This window comes from Muntiacus reevesi, chromosome 1 (assembly GCF_963930625.1).
Source record: "Muntiacus reevesi chromosome 1, mMunRee1.1, whole genome shotgun sequence".
NCBI lineage: Eukaryota > Metazoa > Chordata > Mammalia > Artiodactyla > Cervidae > Muntiacus > Muntiacus reevesi.
Window position 1 is genome coordinate 183011694 of NC_089249.1, and position 18591 is coordinate 183030284.

Sequence of the window (18591 nt, forward strand, 5' to 3'; positions counted from 1 at the left end):
AAATTCAGTCTTGCATTCCACCGTCAGTGCACACAGACCTGGATGTGCACACAGAGGCAACATTTGTGCAGGTTTCAAAACCTTTTAAGGGGTAGGAAGGAGGGAAAAAGTATAAACTGACAGACTCTCCTTGTGAAATGAGAGCTCTTGCTTGAACAGCCACATGTATATCACCATTCATGTCCAGATCCAGCCTGGGATTTGTTCTTTGATCTTCCCAGTCCTCATCACCTTCATCCCCAGTGAAGTTGGGGCATTGGAGTACCAGTTTCCAGGGGAGAGACGTGATAAGATCAAAGTCTGTGAAAGCCTCCATCCCTGGGGCTTCTGTGGGCGGGAGGGGAGGCAGGGTTGGGGAGCAAAAGAGGCAGGAGCCCGAGGGGGCAGAGGAGGTCCACTCCAGGCTGTGTTTGGGGCACAGCCACCAGGGCCTGTGGATGGCCCGGATCTGGGGGGGTGAAGGGCTTCACACGCAACTCATCCAGGGAGTTCCCTCTCACACGGGGAAACCCGCAGAGAATGCAGAGGCTGTGGGGTGCACTCAAGGCCTCTGTGGCGTGTTTAAGTTCAGCTGGAGAGCTCTCTCACCCAACTCAGACTCAGGTCCTAAATCCACCTGCTTCCTTCTGTCCCTTCCTACCCGCAGAGAAGGGGTGTGCCCCTGTCTGCACCCCAGCCCATGACAGCGCCCTCTGGGGATCCGGCTGAGCACACAGCCCCTGACACGCCCAGCAGCACCGTCACCACATTCACCACGGTCTATATGCGAGTGCAAATTTCCCCATCTGGGGTACCCTTCTGGGGACCCCCTTCCTCAGGTCTCAAGGACCCTGGCCAGGCACATGAGGTGCATGAACTGCCAAACTAGAACCACCTCCCCCCTCCCCAAGCCGCCTCCCCGCCAGTGTCGCAGTCACAGCTCCCCATACAACCAGACACAGGGCCAGGGACTTAGGAGGAAGAGAGGCCAAGGCAGCCAGTCCTCTGGGGGAAACTGAGGTATGGCCAGAAAGGGCCCCTTTTCAACCTCTGGATCTTACCCACATGGTGGATAGGAAGGTAGGCCGGGCCCTGAAGTCAGCGCCCAGTGTGGAATTCATAAAAACGCGGGCTGCCCTCACACGCTGGGAGCCTCCAGGCCCAACGGGTGTGGCTCTGTTCAAGCCTGGGAGGTTGCACTTCCACCATCTGCCTTTAGGTGGCGCCCAACAGTGCCCTTTGGATTCTGAAGTCCCCACGTGAAGGTTCAAAATAAAGTGAAATAATAATAAATGGGGCTTCCCAACTGGTGCTAGTGGTGAAGAACCCACCTGCCAATGCAGGAGACATAAGAGACACGGTTTCGATCTTTGGGTCGGGAAGACCCCCTGGAGGAGGGCGTGGCAACCCACTCCAGTATTCTTGCCTGGAGAGCCCCATGGACAGAGGAGCCTGGTGGGCCACAGTCCACGGGGTCTCAAAAAGCTGGACAAGAACTGGAGTGACTTAGCACGCACAATAATAAATAAAATCTATCTTGGCTTCCAGGGAGTCTGCCCCATATTCTTCGCCTGAGCCTGGGGAATGAAGGAGGGCTGTGTCACATATCGTGTGTGTGTGACTATACAAGTTTATTAAGGTGTACTTGTGGGCATGCTGCCAGGTTCTGGAAACGCCCCTGGGCCCAATGCTCACTCTGCCCCTGCTGGCTCTGTGACAGTGGAAGCAAGGAAGGTGGGAGTGTCCTACCACCAGTCTTTCTAGGAACACCATGGTGACACTGGCCAGGGCCATTGTCATCATCAGAGGGGGTCCAAGTCTCCCAGGAGCTTGGTCACTGGTTGGAAGCACCATGGGAAGTCTGACCTGGATAAAAACACAATGATGAAAGTCAGAGATATGAAAGATGCATTTTTGAGAGCACTATAAATAGAGACAGTGAAATAGTGTGGAATGAGAGCGTGGACCGCAGTGTGGTCAGAAATTGTGGGACGTTAGATACAGGGACTATGTGAGGATTAGGGAAAATGGAATAGCCAGTGTAGGACAGAGAACATGGAATCACTCAGTGTAGAATGGACAATGAAGAACATCCAGTGGAAAATGGGCAACGTGAACATCCAATGCAGAGTAGAGAACGTAGAATAGAGGAACGTCCAGTGTAGAACAAACAACACAGTACATGCAGTGTAGGACAGGAAATGAGGAACGCTTCCTGCTGCATAACTGAAATGTTGGCATTTCCCTGGTGGTCCAGAGGCTAAGACTCCACACTCCCAGTGCAGGGGGCCTGGGTCTGATCTCTGGGCAGGGAACTAGACCCTGCAGGCTGCAACTAAATAGTCCACATGCTGCAATTAAAACTAGACACAGCCAAATAAGTATATATATATATATATAAAAGGAACTGGGGCTTCCCTGGTGGCTCAGTGATAAAGAATCTGCCTGCCAGTGCAGTAGACAAGGGTTCGTTCCCTGATCTGGGAAGATCCCACATGCTGTGGAGCAACTATGGAGCCTGTCCTCTAGAGCCCGGGAGCTGCGGCTACTGAAGCCTGCACACCCCAGAGACTGCTCTGCAAGAAGAGGAGCCGCCACAATGAGGAGGCTGCGCACGGCAACTAGAGAGGAGCCCCTGCCTGCCGAAACGAGAGACAAGCCTGAGTGGCAATGAAGACACGGCACAGCCAAGTATATAAATAGAATTATTCTTCTTATTTTTTTAAAGAACTGACATGTTGAGCGAACAGTGAAGGGTGGAGTACATGGGCCAAGAGCAGACTTTGGCATTTGTTCTGCGTGAGGTGGGAGCAATGGATGGTTGTGAGCAGAGAAGGAATACGGTCAGGTTAAGTGTTAACAGGGGCTTTTAAGATGCTTGGGGAAAACAGACTGTGGGAGTGGGTGGGGAAAGGGGAATGGAAGCTACAGGAGACCAGGGAGGAGGGGATTGCAGGTGGGAGATGATGCTGGACTGGGTGGAGGTTGTGAAGGGAGGGAGGGAGGCTGGGTGGGACAATGGTTACAGTTGGAAGGTGAAGCCATTAGGAGGGACTGGCAGGTCAGGTATGGATCAAGAGAAAGAGTTTAAGGCCAACTTCAGAATTTGGGAATAAGCACCTGGAAGATGTAGCTCCCTTTTCTGCAAGCGGGAGAGGCTGCAGAGGGAAGATCAGAACTCCAGGGGCCAGGATGTGTGTGAGCTGCCTGCAGTTCACCACATGAGGGCGCTGTGATGCCTAGACGCATAAACCCTATGGCCCCGGGGGAAGTCAGGGTGTGGATTAGAGATTGGGGCCTTTCGGAGTCTCAGTACATTTATCAGTTTAATGGAGATAATTGTCTCAGCACCCTGATCTGCTGTAGAAAGCAGTCGAGTCAGCCCTCCAGCCTGGTGAGCAATGGACCTGCTGCAAAAGTCCCCCTTTTCTCTTGGTCCACCTTTTCTGACACCCTCCCCAAACCAGCTTCCCTGGATCCCACCTGGATGCTGTAGCCCTGAGGGGTGTCTCATGACCCCCATGTAGGTCCTGTGAAATCCTAGTGATCCTCACTGCCTCTGTCACCCACCCTATCTCAAGCCAACACATTGGGTCCAGAGGATCAAAGTCATAGAGTGAATATCCTGCAAACAGACACCCACATATAATCATATACAAAGACAAAAACACTCACGGAGACAAGGCAATCAACTATACATGTTTGTATGGTTATATACAAATATACATATATAGTATATATACATATGTATATACATATATCAGAGAAGGCAATGGCACCCCACTCCAGTACTCTTGCCTGGAAAATCCCATGGATGGAGGAGGCTGGTAGGCTGCAGTCCATGGGGTCACTAAGAGTCGGACACGACTGAGCGACTTCACTTCCACTTTTCACTTTCATGCATTGGAGAAGGAAATGGCAACCCACTCCAGTGTTCTTGCCTGGAGAATCCCAGGGACGGCGGGGCGTGGTGGGCTACCATCTATGGGGTCGCACAGAGTCAGACACGACTGAAGTGACTTAGCAGTAACATATACATATACAATCAACTATACACAGGTCCCACAAAGACCCTCAGACAGTCCCACCCACAGAATGTGTCCACGTTCAGACAAACATACTTATCCATAGAAATACAGCGGCACACTGTTTATAATAGCCAGGACATGGAAGCAACCTAGATGCCCATCAGCAGATGAATGGATAAGGAAGCTGTGGTACATATACACCATGGAATATTACTCAGCCGTTAAAAAGAATTCATTTGAATCAGTTCTAATGAGATGGATGAAACTGGAGCCCATTATACAGAGTGAAGTAAGCCAGAAAGATAAAGAACATTACAGCATACTAACGCATATATATGGAATTTAGAAAGATGGTAATGATAAACCTATATGGAAAACAGAAAAAGAGACACAGAAGTACAGAACAGACTTTTGAACTCTGTGGGAGAAGGCGAGGGTGGGATGTTTCAAGAGAACAGCATGTATATTATCTGTGGTGAAACAGATCACCAGCCCAGGTGGGAAGCATGAGTCAAGTGCTCCAGCCTGGTGCACTGGGAAGACCCAGAGGAATCGGGTGGAGAGGGAGGTGGGAGGGGGAATCGGGATGGCGAACACATGTAACTCTATGGCTGATTCATATCAATGTATGACAAAACCCACTGGAAAAAAAAAAAGAAAAAAGAAATACAGCTGCAAAACTTAGACTTGAAGCTCTTTCCTCTAAGCCTTGAAATAGCGGAAAACATTAGATTCCTGAGGCTGACATTTAGTTCTTGATCTAGCCATGCCTGAAGCTGACAATACTTTTGGAGTTTTCACATGAGCCAGTTTTTTTCTTTTATTGCTGGAGCCCACCCCCCGCCACCACTTGCAACTAGAGATGAATAAGGCTTTTGCCAGATGAAATAAAGGAAGATACAAGAAAGCAAGGCTGGTGGCTAGCTGTACTATTTTGAGTACAATAGTGTTGGCAGCAGATTGAAGTCAGGCAGAAGGCTCTGAATTCAGTCTGAGCAGTCAGTGGGGTCACCGAATGTTCTTGATCATTGGAGTTCCACGCTCCGAACTCTCTAGCGGGAGACAGTGATTTGATGAATAAGTATATTCGCTTTAAACCTGCGAAATAGGTGCAGGTGAGGAGACTGGTTCTCAGAAACAGTGCTCTCCCTGGGGTTCCAGAGCCCCCGATGGGAAGGCGTCAAGCATCTTTAAACTACAACTTCCGCCATGCAACGCGAGTGACTCCTGGTCCTCGCGATCCGCCCCGACTCCAATCCTGACGATTGGTTGGCTGGGCTGCTTGTCAGGCCAAACTCGGATTCTGATCGGTCGAGTTCCGCGGTGAGCGCTGAGCTCCAGGCCCGTGGGTCTCCGCGCCGCGCTCCAGTCCGCAACATGGTAAGCCCGCAACTCTTAGCATGGGGGCCCCCAAGAGGCTACGGGTTCCGCGGTGGGGGAGTCCAGGGAAACACCGAGGAGACACAGCTCCCTGTGTGGGGACTGAGGGCTCTGAGGGACTCGGGGTCGCGCTGAGGGCTGTGTTTCTCTCTCTGGGGTTAGGTCTCGCTCCGCGATCTATGAGGGGGTCGGGGCTGTGCAAGGGGACTGGAAGGCCTTGAGTATTCTGGGCTTCTGACCAGTCCCTGGGGTGCCTTCTAGGGGCCTGGGGTCCTGCTGAGGGGCCGTCCCTTGGAGGGTGCTGGGGATCTGAACACCTTCGGAGCCCCGCGAGGGAGATCTGGGGTCCGACAGGGTCCCATCTGGGCTCCCTCGGGGTATGGGGTGTGCTGAAGGACCAGGGAGAATCCTGAGAGGAGGGGGTCAAGGGCTCAAGGTGGGCTCTGGGCAGGCGAGGGTCCCAGAATTGGAGAGAGAACAGTTGGAACCCTCAGGTCTCACGTGGTTCTGGGTCCAACCCATTCAGTTTATCCTTCAAGCTTATCCTGGCCTCTGTGGGCAAGGCTGGTGTTGGGTGGGGGCGGAGGCCCCACCCCCCACCCCAGTCCCTAGGACTGGGCAGAGGCAGCGGCAGACTCCAGCGGCTGGGAAAGGGGCCTGACCTTGCCTGCAGTAGGGGCGTCCCTGAGGCGGGGTGTTGGAGGTGGGTCTGAAGTAAGAGCATTGATGAAACGGGTTGGTGAAAGAGAAGGTCATTCCAGGGTTTGGGACGTTGCAGGAGGTGAGCGGAAGGGCTGTCTGAAATGGGATGCAGGAAAGTCCCATTGATGTTGTTGAGTCACTAAGTCATGTCCGACTCTTTCGCGACCCCATGGACAGTAGCCTGCAAGGCTCCTCTGTCCATGGGATTCCCCAGGCAAGAATACTGGAGTGGGTTGCTATTTCCTTCGCCAGGGGATCTTCCCAGCCCAGGAATCGAACTTGTGTTTCCCTCATTGACAGGTGGATTCTTTACCTCTGAGCCAGCGGGGAAGCCCACGCATTGATTTGATGTTACTTAGCAGGATTCTCGGAGAAGGCAATGGCACCCGACTCCAGTACTCTTGCCTGGAAAATCCCATGGACAGACGAGCCTGGTGGGCTGCAGTCCATGGGGTCGCTAAGAGTCCCACACGACTGAGCGACTTCACTTTCACTTTTCACTTTCATGCACTGGAGAAGGAAATGGCAACCCACTCCAGTGTTCCTGCCTGGAGAGTCCCAGGGACGGGGGAGCCTGGTGGGGTCGCACAGAGTCGGACACGACTGAAGCGACTTAGCAGCAGTAGCAGCAGCAGCAGCAGGATTCTGGGATCACTGATCTAGGGAAGGGGTTTGAGCAGAGGTGGGACACGGGGTGATGGGAGGCTCCAGAGATCTTTGGAGATCTGCAGAACGTGGACCCTAAGGCCAGAGCTCTGTGGGGACGGCCATGAGAAACATCCTTGGATGGACCTTGGGAGCCTTAGGTGGGGGGATGCATGCCTTCCATCTCTTTTCCTCGTACATCCTTCCTTCCATCCTTCCTCCCTCTCTTTCTCTCTTCTTCTCTCCCTCTCCTTCCCCTCTCCCGTCCTTCCTCTCCTAGGTGCTGGGATCACAGTTTGAACCGTGGGTCTCCTCCCTGAGAGGTGTCCAGGGTAATGGAGTTAGCGATGGAGAGCTCTGGGCTCTGGGAGTGTCTCTGAGACCCGACTGGGTGGGCGCAGAGGGCATTGGGGGAGAGAGCTGGGCAGTGAGGCAGGTTGGTCTTGAGCGGGGCCTGCCAGGCCTTGCGGGCTGAGTAGTGGAGCTGGACGTTCATTTGTGAGACTAGGAACGTCCAGGGCCTCCTGGAGGAGCCGTGTCCGTGGGAGGGATGGGTGGGTGCTGGGGTCTCCAGGGAGGGGCCTGGAGGAGGCATGGTCAGCGAGCTCCGCAGAGAGATCTTGGCTGGAGGTGCCAGTGGGCTAGAGTCGTGCTGGGCCGTGTCGGTGGTTAAAACCCTGCCAGGGGATGGGTGACAAGGGAGAAGGTGTCTGGAGAGCTAGGGAGACTGGAGAGCAGCTGCCGCGAGGTGCTGGATTTCCTAGGGAGGAGTGGAGGGAGGGGGGGGGTGGTCCATGGGGAAGGGCGGGGCCGTATAGAGAGCCCGCCCACTGGGCTCCGAGCCGGCCAACCAGTCTGCACTTGGGTAGGGGTAAGGTGAGCAGTGAGACCAGAAAGATGATGCCCCACCTCCTTACTGAAAAAATGTTCCTAGTCTCAGTTAACAAGTGAGAACATAGAGAAAATACCCTATTAGTCCTTTTATTTTAAAGATGAATTTCTCACCAGTCATTCTGAATTACAGGGCTAAGCCGGATAGCCGTCACATTAGAGCTTTTCCTATTGAAGTTAGCTTATTTTTGCCTGATTAAAGGATAATTTTAATAATTAGTTTTAACATTAACATAATCTTTATTTCATTTAGTTGTTAATACCATAATGGTAGCTGACAGCCTTCCTGAGCACTTTATTTTACATAATTACTGATAGCAAGTCGGCTTCCCAGGTGGCGCTACTGTTAAAGAACCCACCTGCCAATGCTGGAGACCTAAGAGATGTGAGTTCCATCCCTGGGTCGGGAAGGTCCCCTGGCAGAGGAAATGGCAATCCACTCCAGTATTCTTGGCTGGGAAATCCCATGGACAGAGGAGCCTGGTGGGCTACAGTCCATGGGGTCACAAAAATTCAAACACGACTGAAGCGACTTAGCACTGATAGCAAATGGTTATTTACTACATTCACGCAGGAAAACCCATCTTCAGACTGATTACCAGAAACAATTTTTTTCTAAAGCATTTTAAAATAAGTATATGGAAATTTGTTATGCTTGCTTATGTTCCATAAACATATATGGATATATGCTTAAAATGTTAGTAGCACTTGGTGAGAAAATTCCTAATTAAAAAAATTCATCCCACTCAAATGTGTAAGTGTTAATCCCGAAACAGGTAGTGGCCAGAAATAGACCAGGCCTCTTTTCCCCTGGATTAGTTACAAAGGAAGGGAGAGGGAGAAAGGACGATTTCAATTTTCAGGGATAATTTCGGATGGAGAAAGACGTGGGGGACAGAGTCAGCTGGGTGAACAGAGGAGCTGCAAGTTCACCTGAGACATGGTGCGTTGGGTGGGGGGGGGCGGATACCCTGGGAGAGGAGTCGCTTTCACTGGGTGTGCCCGGCTCGCTGTAGGTCCCAGAGGTGGTCGTGAGAGTATAGGAGACAAAATAGGAAGCACCCCGTTTCCAGATGAGGAAACTGAGGCTCAGGGAGATTGCTACCTTAAATCCTTACACAGGAGGAAATTGAGCCCCAGTCTCTGCTCCAGCACGTGCTCTCCGCCACCGCACACCCCTGCCAGGGGATGGGGCGGGGCCCGCGCCTTGCTGGGGCTCCCAGGATTGGGTCTGAGCCCACCCTCGGACCCTTCCCCAAGAAGCAGCCGGAGCCAGGAGGGCCGCCCTCCCCCACCTGGCTTCAGCGTCTCTCTATAAATAGCCGGGTTTTCGAAGGTGAGCTTGTGACCCTCTGGCAGGCACTGCCTTTCCCGTCTCCTCCCCGCAGGCGGTCCTTGGAGTGCAGCTGGTGGTGACATTGCTCACCGCCACCCTCATGCACAGGCTGGCCCCGCACTGCTCATTCGCGCGCTGGCTGCTCTGCAACGGCAGGTGAGCCACGCCCCTCCCTGGCGGTGGGCGGGGCCCCAAAGGCCACGCCCCTTGTTTCCCCAGCCCCGCCTCACGCCCTATGAGGCGAGGGTTTTTTAAAGAACTTCTTTGAGATAATTGACCCAATAATCGCAGATGTTTGAAGCACACAGTTGGATCCGTTTTGACAGTTTGTACACATCGCTGAGACCATCTCCACACTCAAAGGAGCAGCTGCTCCCCTTTCTCCCTATAGATAGGAAGAAGGAACTTAGGAAATAAGTTCCTAAAATTCTTTGTCAGGGTTTGGGTCTTGGGCCCTTTTTGAAAACCCAGCGGCAATTGTGAAACTCTCTTTCCAGGAAAATTCACATGCCATTTCCGCCAGGAGAGTTAGCCAGAAGATTCTAGGGTGTCTAGGGCCCCTGCTGCACTCCCCTGTGACCCTCAGCCCACCTCCCCCGCCTTCCTCTGACCTTCGATGACCCCTGTCTGTCCTGTCCCAGGCTCATCAGGGCCAGTCTTCGCTCTGCAGTCTCAGCTTTTGAGACGTTGGCCCCGCATGCCCAGGCTTTCCTGACGGCCTCTATTTGCCTTCAGTCTCTTCAGATACAAGCACCCTTCGGAGGACGAGCTGCGGGCCCTGGCAGGGAAGCAGAAGCCCAGAGGCAGGAAGGAGCGGTGAGTGAAGCCCCAGCCTGCGGTCAGTGGCCCCCTTCCAGGGGAGACCCTGAGGGCACAGCACCTGCCCTGCAGGCCTCCAGGCACTGCTGTGGGCACAGGCTAGTTGGAGACACCCCAGGAGAACTGGGAACACCCCAGGCTGTGTGCCTCCCGTTGGCACCCCACGCTCATTGGAAGTTTGCTCAGGGCCAGCCCTGTGGGTAGGTGGTGGCCACCCCCTGGCATTCAGAGGACACCCAGGCTGGGGTGACGGTACCCTCTAGACCAGCTCCTCCTCTGCTCTGAGGGTGACAGAGCACCAAGCTGGGGAGGAGGAGGCCGCCACGGCTGCCTGGGCAGGGGAAGACGGAGGCTGCCGATGCCATTTCTGCTCATCTCCCCTGCTCCCAGGTGGGCCAACGGCGGAGGTGAGGAGAAACCGTTATCTGTGCCCCGAGACACCCCGTTCCAGCTGGAGACCTGTCCACTCACAGCTGTCGATGCACTTGGTAACAGCTGGGTCCCCAACCCCCCGCACACCCTGGTGGACGTGATGGGGAGCATCCTATCCTGGGCGGGCCAAGCTGGGGGCTGACTGGCGTGCTCTCCGCAGTCCTGCGCTTCTTCCTGGAGTACCAGTGGTTTGTGGACTTCGCCGTGTACTCCGGGGGCGTGTACCTCTTCACGGAGGCCTACTACTACCTGCTGGGCCCAGCCAAGGAGACCAACATCGCGGTATTCTGGTGTCTGCTCACCGTCGCTTTCTCTATGTATCCTTCTTCCGGGTGGGGGAGGTGGAGGCCCCTGGAAGCTGGATCTGAGGCTCCTTCTCACCACTAAATTGGCACATCAGTTACCGACTGCTGTGCGGTAAACCTGTCCAAAACTCGGTGGGGGTAAAGCAATTACTATTTTATTTGTTTTCCTGACCGGTTTCAGCTGGGTTGCTTCATCTCTGCTCCAGGTTAGAGCAGGTTTCCTCACCCAGAGTGGCCAGGAAGGAAAAGAGGGTGTTGCAGGCCCCCTAAGGCTTGGCCTGAAGTCGGTTCACCCCATCCCTGTCCATTCCCTGGGTCAAAGCAACTCAACAGGCCAGCATAGATGCAGGGGCTGGCAAAGAGACACCCCTCTGTAATTGTCTTTACTGAGCTGCATAGAGAACAGAGGCGAAACTGTGACTTTGAGGACCCAAGTTGGAGGCAGTGCCCTTGTGGAATAGGGTTGCAAAGAAAGGCAGCCCATCTTGAAACCCACACCACTGGTTCTGGAAAGCCCTGGAGGGTCTCTCTCAGGAGAGGTTAGAGATAGAAGCTGTATCTCTGGCAGCCTCTCAGAGGAGCAGGAAACAGGACCTGTGAACATAGCCGGGAGGCAGTGTGGGTAAGGGAGACTTGACCGGAAGAGAGTTGGTGGCCAGTGCTTTTTTTCTTTTTAAAACTGTTTTTATCCCTTGGTTGGTAGGATTTATTTTTGGCTTCGCTGGGTCTTTGTTGTTGCAGGCAGGCTTTTCTCTCTAGATGAGTGAGCAGCAGGTTCTCTTGCTGTGGATCACAGGCTCTGGGGCGCGAGGGCTTCAGCAGTTGTAGTACCCAGGCTAAATTGTCTTAGGCCTTGTGGGATCTTCCCGGGCCAAGATCGAAGCCCTGTCCTCGGCACTGGTAGGCAGAGGGTAACCACCGCGCTCCCAGGGAAGCACTTGGCTATGATGCCCGGGCTTCTCACTGCAGGGGCTCCTCCTGTGGTGGAGCGCTGCCTCTGGGCACACGGGCGCCAGTCCTGTGGCTCTCAGGTTCTAGTGTGGGCTCAACAGTTGTGCAGCATTGCACGTGGGATCTTCCCGGACCAGATTCTGTGCCTCCTGCACTGGCGGGTGGATTCGTAACCACTGGACCACCGGGGAAGCCCGTGGTGGCCGTTTCTAAGTGACCACAGCAGTGTGACAAGGCCAGGCTGGAGGCCTGGCCTAGGCTCACTGCTCTCCGGGAAGTCGGGCCTGAGCAGCGGTGTGCCCTGTGTCCTGGACCCCCGGTGTCTGTCTCCTTTATCGTGCCCCTGCTCTCTGGGGCTCTGAACCTGAGCTTCCATGCTTGCGGTCTGGAGCTGGGGGGTTCAATCCAGGCACCAGAGCCTCCTTAGCCAAGCCTCCAGCAAGGTGTTCCTGACCGTTACCCAGCTGTACTTCAGTGCGGAGGAGGGAGGCGAGCGCTCCGTCTGCCTCGCCTTTGCCTTCCTCTTCCTGCTCCTGGCCATGCTGGTGCAGGCGCTGCGGGAGGAGACGCTGGAGCTGGGCCTGGAGCCAGGTATGTGCAGACCGGGCCTGGGAGTGCCGCGTCCATCGCCGCCTTGTGTGAGCGGGTGAGGGTGGGCTAAGTGCCTTTTGCACCTGCTCACAGCAGATGAAGAAGGGAGCCCTGGGGCCGGAGCAGTCTTTGTGGGTGCTTGCCACCCTGCGTGCCCCCTTGGGCTCTGAGGAGAGAGGACACCTCCTCCCACTGATGGGGGCCTGTGCCTGTGACTTTGCATGGGCACTCCTGCTCCCGACAGGCTGTCATCTGCCCAGCAGCCACGGTGATTTACTATTTACCTCCTCTGATTCAACTTGGGAGAGGAAATAGATACATAGAGTAATAGTCATAAAGTACAAGAGGATATGGAATAAAATCATCCTTTCACACTAGTTCTCCTCCCCAGAGGAAACCCAGGGTACCACATTGCCACATTCACATAAAACAGTGTATATGGCTCTACACCTTGTGTTTTTCTCTAAAAACAATATTATCATCATATTAAGTGCAGTAAGTCAGACAGAGAAAAACTGATAGCATATGATACTACCTACATGTGGAATCTTAAAAAATAATATAAATGAAATTATTTACCAAAAAAAAAAAAGCAACTTACAGGCACAGAAAACAAACTTATAGTGACCAAAAGGGATGGGGGCGGGGAGATAGGTCAGGAATTTGGGATTAACATGTACACACTATTGTATATAAAGGAGATAAGCAACAAGGACTTGCTGTGGAGCACAAAGAACTATATACAGTATCTTGTAATAGCCTATAATGGAAGAGAATCTGAAGAAGAATCGATTTTTGTATATATATCTGCATATATATTTGTATATATATCTGACTCACTTTGCTATATACCTGAAATTAGCACAACATTGTTAATTAGCTGTACTTTAAGTTAAAAAAAAAAAGTATTGAACGTTGTCCCTAGATGCTACAGACAGTAATAGAATGTTACAGTAACACAGTAACAGTAATTTGATACGGCACTTTGTAGCTTTCTGAATTGCCTGTGATTATTTAACTAGGTCTCAGTTTATGGACATTTAAGTCTTTCTTTCTCCTGTTAAATGCTGTTGCACAAAGCCATGCGATTATACAGCAGTGTTGCACAAGAACAACTTTGTGCCTGTGATCCTGTGCAAGAAAGTGCATTTGTAATTTTAATAATGTTGTTGGAAAGTTGCCCATCAGAAAGAGATGTATGAACGTACATATCCCCACATCCTCAGACTTTTTTGTCTCGGGTGATCTGATGGGTGAAAATGTAAGTGAGGATGAGCACCTTTCCATGTGTTGAAGAGCCATTTCTAGTTCCCTTCTGGGAAAGATTTGTTCTTTTGCCCAGTTTTTTACTGGGTTGTTGACCATTTTATTGATTTGTAGGAGCTCTTTATATATTAAGGAAATCAGCCTTTATGTGTGATAGAAGTTGTAAATTTTTTTTCAGTTTCTTGTTTTTGTTTTGATTTTTTTCTTCTTCTTGAATGATCTTTTAAAAACATAATTTGGATCACTCTTCTGCCCAACACCAAACTCTAATGATCTTTGGATAAAGATAAAAATCCTCACCATGGCCCACATGACCCTGCTGACTCCTTGAGCTTTGTTATCACCAATACTTCTACCTTTCAATTTTAAAATTATATGATGAGTATATATATATATATATATATATATATATATATGAACATATATATAAATTACAAAGCCAAATAATGCTAACACTCATGAATCTACTGCTCCCATTCAGTAGGCTGCCTTTTTGTTTTGTTCATAGTTTCTTTCATGGTGCAAAATCTTTTTAGTTTAATATAGTCCCATTTGCTTATTTTTGCTTTTGTTTGCCTTGCCTGAGATACATGTTCAGAAAATATTGCTAAGACCAGTGTCAAAACGTGTACCACCTATGTTTTCTTCTAGGATTTTTTGGTCTCATGTCTTACATTTAAGTCTTTAATCCATTTTGCATTTATTTTTATATATGATGTGAGAAAGTAACCCAGTTTGGTTTTTTTGCATGTAGCTGTCCAGTTTTCCCAGCATCGTTTATTGAAGAGGTTGTCCTTTCCCATTGTATATTGCCTCCTTTGTTGTAGATTAATTGACCTTGTAGAGTGCTCCATGTATTCTTGATTAACATATATTTTCTTCCTCTCTGTGTCCAATAAATTCAAATTTCCATCTTTACTAAGGGTTAATCTCCCTCTGGGATGGTACTGTGCTGTGCTAAGTTGCTTCAGTCATGTCCGCCTCTCTGTGACCCTATGGACTATATAGCTCTCCAGGCTCCTCTGTCTGTGGGATTCTCCGGGCAAGAACACTGGAGTGGGTTGGTTGCCATGCCCTCCTCCAGGGGATCTTTCCAACCCAGGGATCGAATCCTCCTCTCTTGTGTCTTCTGCAGTGGCAGGTGGGTTCTTTACCACTAGCACCACCTGGGAAGCCCCAGACTTCTGGGACGGTGGAAGTCTTAATTTCTCTTAGTAGTTCTGTCAGTATTTTCTTTATATATTTTGAAGCTAGTTGACAAGGTGTTTACAGGTTTAAAAATGCTACATCTTCCTGGCAAATCAGCCTTTTTTTTTTTCCATGATGTATTGACCCCTTCTGACTTACTTCCATCTTAGCCTAGTTTGTCTGTGTCAATATAGTCTTTTCAGCTTCTTTCTTCCATCCTTTCTTTCTAAATTGAGATATAATTGACATATAACATTATATTAGTTTCAGGTGTATAACATGGTTCAATATTTGTTTATATTGCAAAATGATCACCACAATAAATCTAATGAACAACATCACCCCACATACACATTTTTTTTTCTTGTGATGAGAATTTCAAGATCTACTCACTTAGCAACTTTCAAATATACAGTACTACCTTTCTTTTGACTAGTACTTTACTTTCAACCTTCCACTGACCTCATGTTGAGATATGTCTACTTTAAAACACAAGCAAGTCTGACGGGCTGTATCATTTAACTTCAAGTTTAATCCACTTACATTTATTGTGATTTCTGACCTTTTTGGCCTTGTTTCTACCATCTTACATATTCACGTTCTATTTGTTCTTTTCTGTTGTTGCCACTGAGAGTGACTGCCAAATTAATTGTCTTTCCTTTTAGGTGATCTGTCATAACTTCTGACTGCTCTGTGAGTTCTTTGTTTTTGGTATTCCGCAGTTTCACCAGTGTGTCTAAGTATGGATGTCTTTGTATTTATCTGGTTTTATATACTTTGTATGTATCATGCATTCTGCAGACTCTTCAGTCATTCTCTTCCAATATCTCTTCTCCTTCATCCTCTCTCTCCTCTCGCTCTGGGGCTCTGACTTCACTTGTATTGAACTTTCTATTGTGTCCTCCTTGTCTCTTAATCTCCCTTAATATTTCACACCTTCTTGTCTTTCTGAGTTGGAATCTGAGTGATTTCTTCAGATCCAATTCATCAGTTATTCCTTGGGCTGTTTCTAGTATGCTAACAACCTATCATTTCAGTAATTACATTTTCCTTTTGGAAGAGCTTAATTGGTTCCTTGGCAAATCCACTTGGTCCTCTGAGGTAGTCTCATGCCACCTGTTCTGTGTCTCCAGCTTTTACATTCCTCAGTCACTTCACACAGAATTTATACCAATTTCTAAAGTCTTTGGAATTTAAGCTTATCTTTTTTTTTCTTCTGCTGATTCACTTTGATGATGCTTTGTTTCCTTATGTGTCTGGTGATTTTGGTTGTGAGCTCATATTTATTCACTTTTACTCTGTGGAAAATGTGGGAGCCTGAACTGAGAATTCTTTCCGGGATGCTGATTTTCTCCTGTGGAGCCCTTCATGACCCGCCAGCATCCAGGAAGCTCAGGCCCAGTGCCCTCTGCCCCCGTGTCCCGTGGTCGAATCAAGAGTGTCTGCCTGGCACATTCTCCTGAGCTGCACCAGACTGGAGAACAAGCTTGTCCTCATGCTTGTCGCAGGGCCTGGCTGTCACTCGTGTGTCCTCACCTGGGGAGCAGATGGACATCTGGGAGGAGAGGCAGAGTGGGCTCTGGGCCCGGGGGTCTGTTGGACACTGTCCTCTTTTTGTCTTCCCCAGGCCTGGACAGCATGTCCCAGAACTTGGAGCCCCTTCTGAAGATGCAAGGCTGGGACTGGGCGTGAGTGCTGGGAAGGGCGGGAGAGCCGCGGCGGGCTGGACCTGCATGCGGGGTGCGGAGCCCCCACAGGAGCCCCCTGACCCCTCTCTTTCCCCCAGTCTTCCTCTGGTCAAGCTGGCCATCCGCGTGGGGCTGGCGGTGGCGGGCTCCCTGCTGGGTGCCTTCCTCACCTTCCCAGGCCTGCGACTGGCCCAGACCCACCATGATGCCCTGACCATGGCTGAAGACCGGCCCATGCTGCAGTTACGTGGGGGACCGGCTGGGTGAGGGGGGCGGGGTAGGGAGCCTGGAGGCAGGTGCAGGAGGTGCTGGGTGCCCACCCTCCCAGCGCCGTGCCTTGCCCCCAGGTTCCTCCTGCACACCAGTTTCCTGTCCCCGCTCTTTGTGCTGTGGCTCTGGACCAAGCCCATTGCGCGGGACTTCCTGCACCAGGCTCCCTGGGGGCGTACGTCCTTCTCGCTGTGAGTACGGCAGTGGGGCTGGGAGGCCAGTGGGGCTGGGAGGCCGGGCCGCTGGGGCCCCCTCTGAGGCTAAGGGGGGAGCCCTGGGCCCTGCGGGAGGGTCCTAGGACCCAGGACGGCTTCACTAACCCCGTCACCCCTCTCGGCACAGGCTGTCTGACTCCGCCTTCGACTCGCTGCGCCTCTGGGTGCTGGTGGTACTGTGCCTGCTGCGGCTGGCGGTGACCCGGCCCCACCTGCAGGCCTACCTGTGCCTGGCCAAGGCCCGCGTGGAGCAGCTGCGGCGGGAGGCCGGCCGCATCGAGGCCCGCGAGATCCAGCGGCGGGTACCAACGCTGGCGGGGAGGGAACCTGGGGCTCGGGGTGTGGGCTCCCGGCCCCTTGGGCTGAGGTTACCGGGAGCGCGAAGGTCCCGGGCTGCAGCCACTGCTACCTGCCCACCAGGTGGTGCGGGTGTACTGCTACGTGACTGTCGTGAGCCTGCAGTACTTGACTCCGCTCATCCTCACGCTCAACTGCACGCTGCTGCTGAAGACCCTGGGTGAGAACCCGGCTGAGCGGGCGCGGGGCGGGGCGGGGCGGGGCGGGGCTGGAGTTGGAGCAGGGCGGGGCTAGGGGCTGGGGTTGTAATGGGGTGTGTGAGGGGAGGGCGTGGCCCGGAATGGATCGAGGTGACAGCGAGGCCTAGCGATGACGGAGGGGGCGGAGGCTGGAGAGCGCGAGGCGAAGCCCCGAGTGGGGCCCGAAGTTGCGGTGCGGGTAGAGCCTGGGGCGGGGCGGATGACTGTCAGCGGGGGACTGGGGTCCCGGAGGCCAACTCCGCCTGTACCTCCACCTGCCCCTCCCTCTACCCTCTTTTTGCAGGCGGCTACTCCTGGGGCCTGGGCCCGGTCCCCACGCTGTCCCCCACCCCGTCTTCAGCCCACGATGGCCTGGTCGGCCCCGAGGAGGACGAGGCCCAGAAGACTGCAGCCCTGATCGCCGGGGCCCTGGGCAGCCTGCTCACGCCCCTCTTCCTCCGCGGAGTCCTCGCCTTTCTCATCTGGTGGATCGCCGCCTGCCAACTGCTCTCCAGCCTCTTTGGTCTGTACTTCCACCAGCATCTGGCGGGCTCGTAGCCCTCTTGAAGACACTCCTGTGGCCCCAGGGTTTGGTCCTGGGCCAGCGGGGCCCGGCTCACCCCCTCAGGGTCCCCAGGTGCAAGGCGCTCCCGGGAGTTCCTGCTGCGCGGCTCCCCCTTCACCACAGTGCCTGAGCCGTGGGCCCTGCCTTGGACGCTGAGCTTCTGCCTCGAAACCGCCTCCCCAGACCCAGCAGCAGAGGGTCCCACGGCCAGCCACTGTGCCCAGAATGCCCCTGCCCAGTTTGACTGAAGTGGGCGTGTGCAGTGTCGAGGGGGCACTCTTCTGAACAAATAAAGGAGCGAGCCGCTTTTAACAAACAGGATTCAAGTGGTTTGGGAGGCAGCTTTCTGCATGTTGTGGCAGGGTGGGTGGGGGCCTGGAGAGTCTGCAGAGGGCCTACATTGCTGAGTGAGGGGAATGATGGAGGAAGAGCTTAGCAAAGGCCTGGAAGGAAGAGAAGCCCTGGTAGAAAGCTGACATGGGAACACGTAAACTGGGGAAACTACATGAAAAGAATTGCTTTCTTCTTACAAGGAACGATCTCAGATGGGCTCCAGGGAGAGACAGAAAAGCAGGTAGTGTTAAATTGTGAGATGCTATCTTTTAACTTGTTAGTTTATGGAAGATCAAAAAGGCTGGTGTTTATGATCTGAATTGTGTCCCCACCCCACCCCCCGCCCCAATTCCTATGTTGAGGTCTGAACCCCCAGGACTTCAGGATGTGATTGTATTTGGAGATAGGATTAAAAGTGATTAAGCTGAAATGAGGTTGGAGATTCACTGGTGGCCCAGTGATGAAGAATCT

The 18591-nt window shown here is 52.3% G+C and overlaps 1 protein-coding gene across 2 annotated transcripts; it reads left to right on the plus strand.

Annotated features, from left to right (window-relative positions):
- The first annotated feature begins 5309 nt into the window (after positions 1 to 5309).
- Positions 5310 to 18123, plus strand: TMEM161A (transmembrane protein 161A). Of its 2 annotated transcripts, none has more exons than XM_065917362.1 (12): positions 5310 to 5387; positions 9014 to 9117; positions 9697 to 9777; positions 10171 to 10268; positions 10373 to 10529; positions 11908 to 12059; positions 16141 to 16201; positions 16300 to 16443; positions 16549 to 16662; positions 16814 to 16988; positions 17107 to 17203; positions 17527 to 18123. In XM_065917362.1, the coding sequence occupies exons 1-12, from the start codon at positions 5385 to 5387 to the stop codon at positions 17778 to 17780; spliced, it is 1440 nt and encodes a 479-aa protein (XP_065773434.1). In that variant the 5' UTR covers positions 5310 to 5384; the 3' UTR covers positions 17781 to 18123. The 2 variants fall into 2 exon arrangements, with proteins under 2 accessions (XP_065773434.1, XP_065773435.1); XM_065917363.1 differs by lacking the exon at positions 5310 to 5387 and adding an exon at positions 8489 to 8568.
- Positions 18124 to 18591: the final 468 nt, after the last annotated feature.

Bases quoted from the DNA above. Each gene is read 5' to 3' on its own strand.
- TMEM161A (XM_065917362.1), top strand. The intron at 12,060-16,140 runs GTATGTGCAGAC...TGTCTTCCCCAG, and splicing joins GGAGCTGGGCCTGGAGCCAG to GCCTGGACAGCATGTCCCAG. The intron at 16,202-16,299 runs GTGAGTGCTGGG...TCTTTCCCCCAG, and splicing joins ATGCAAGGCTGGGACTGGGC to TCTTCCTCTGGTCAAGCTGG.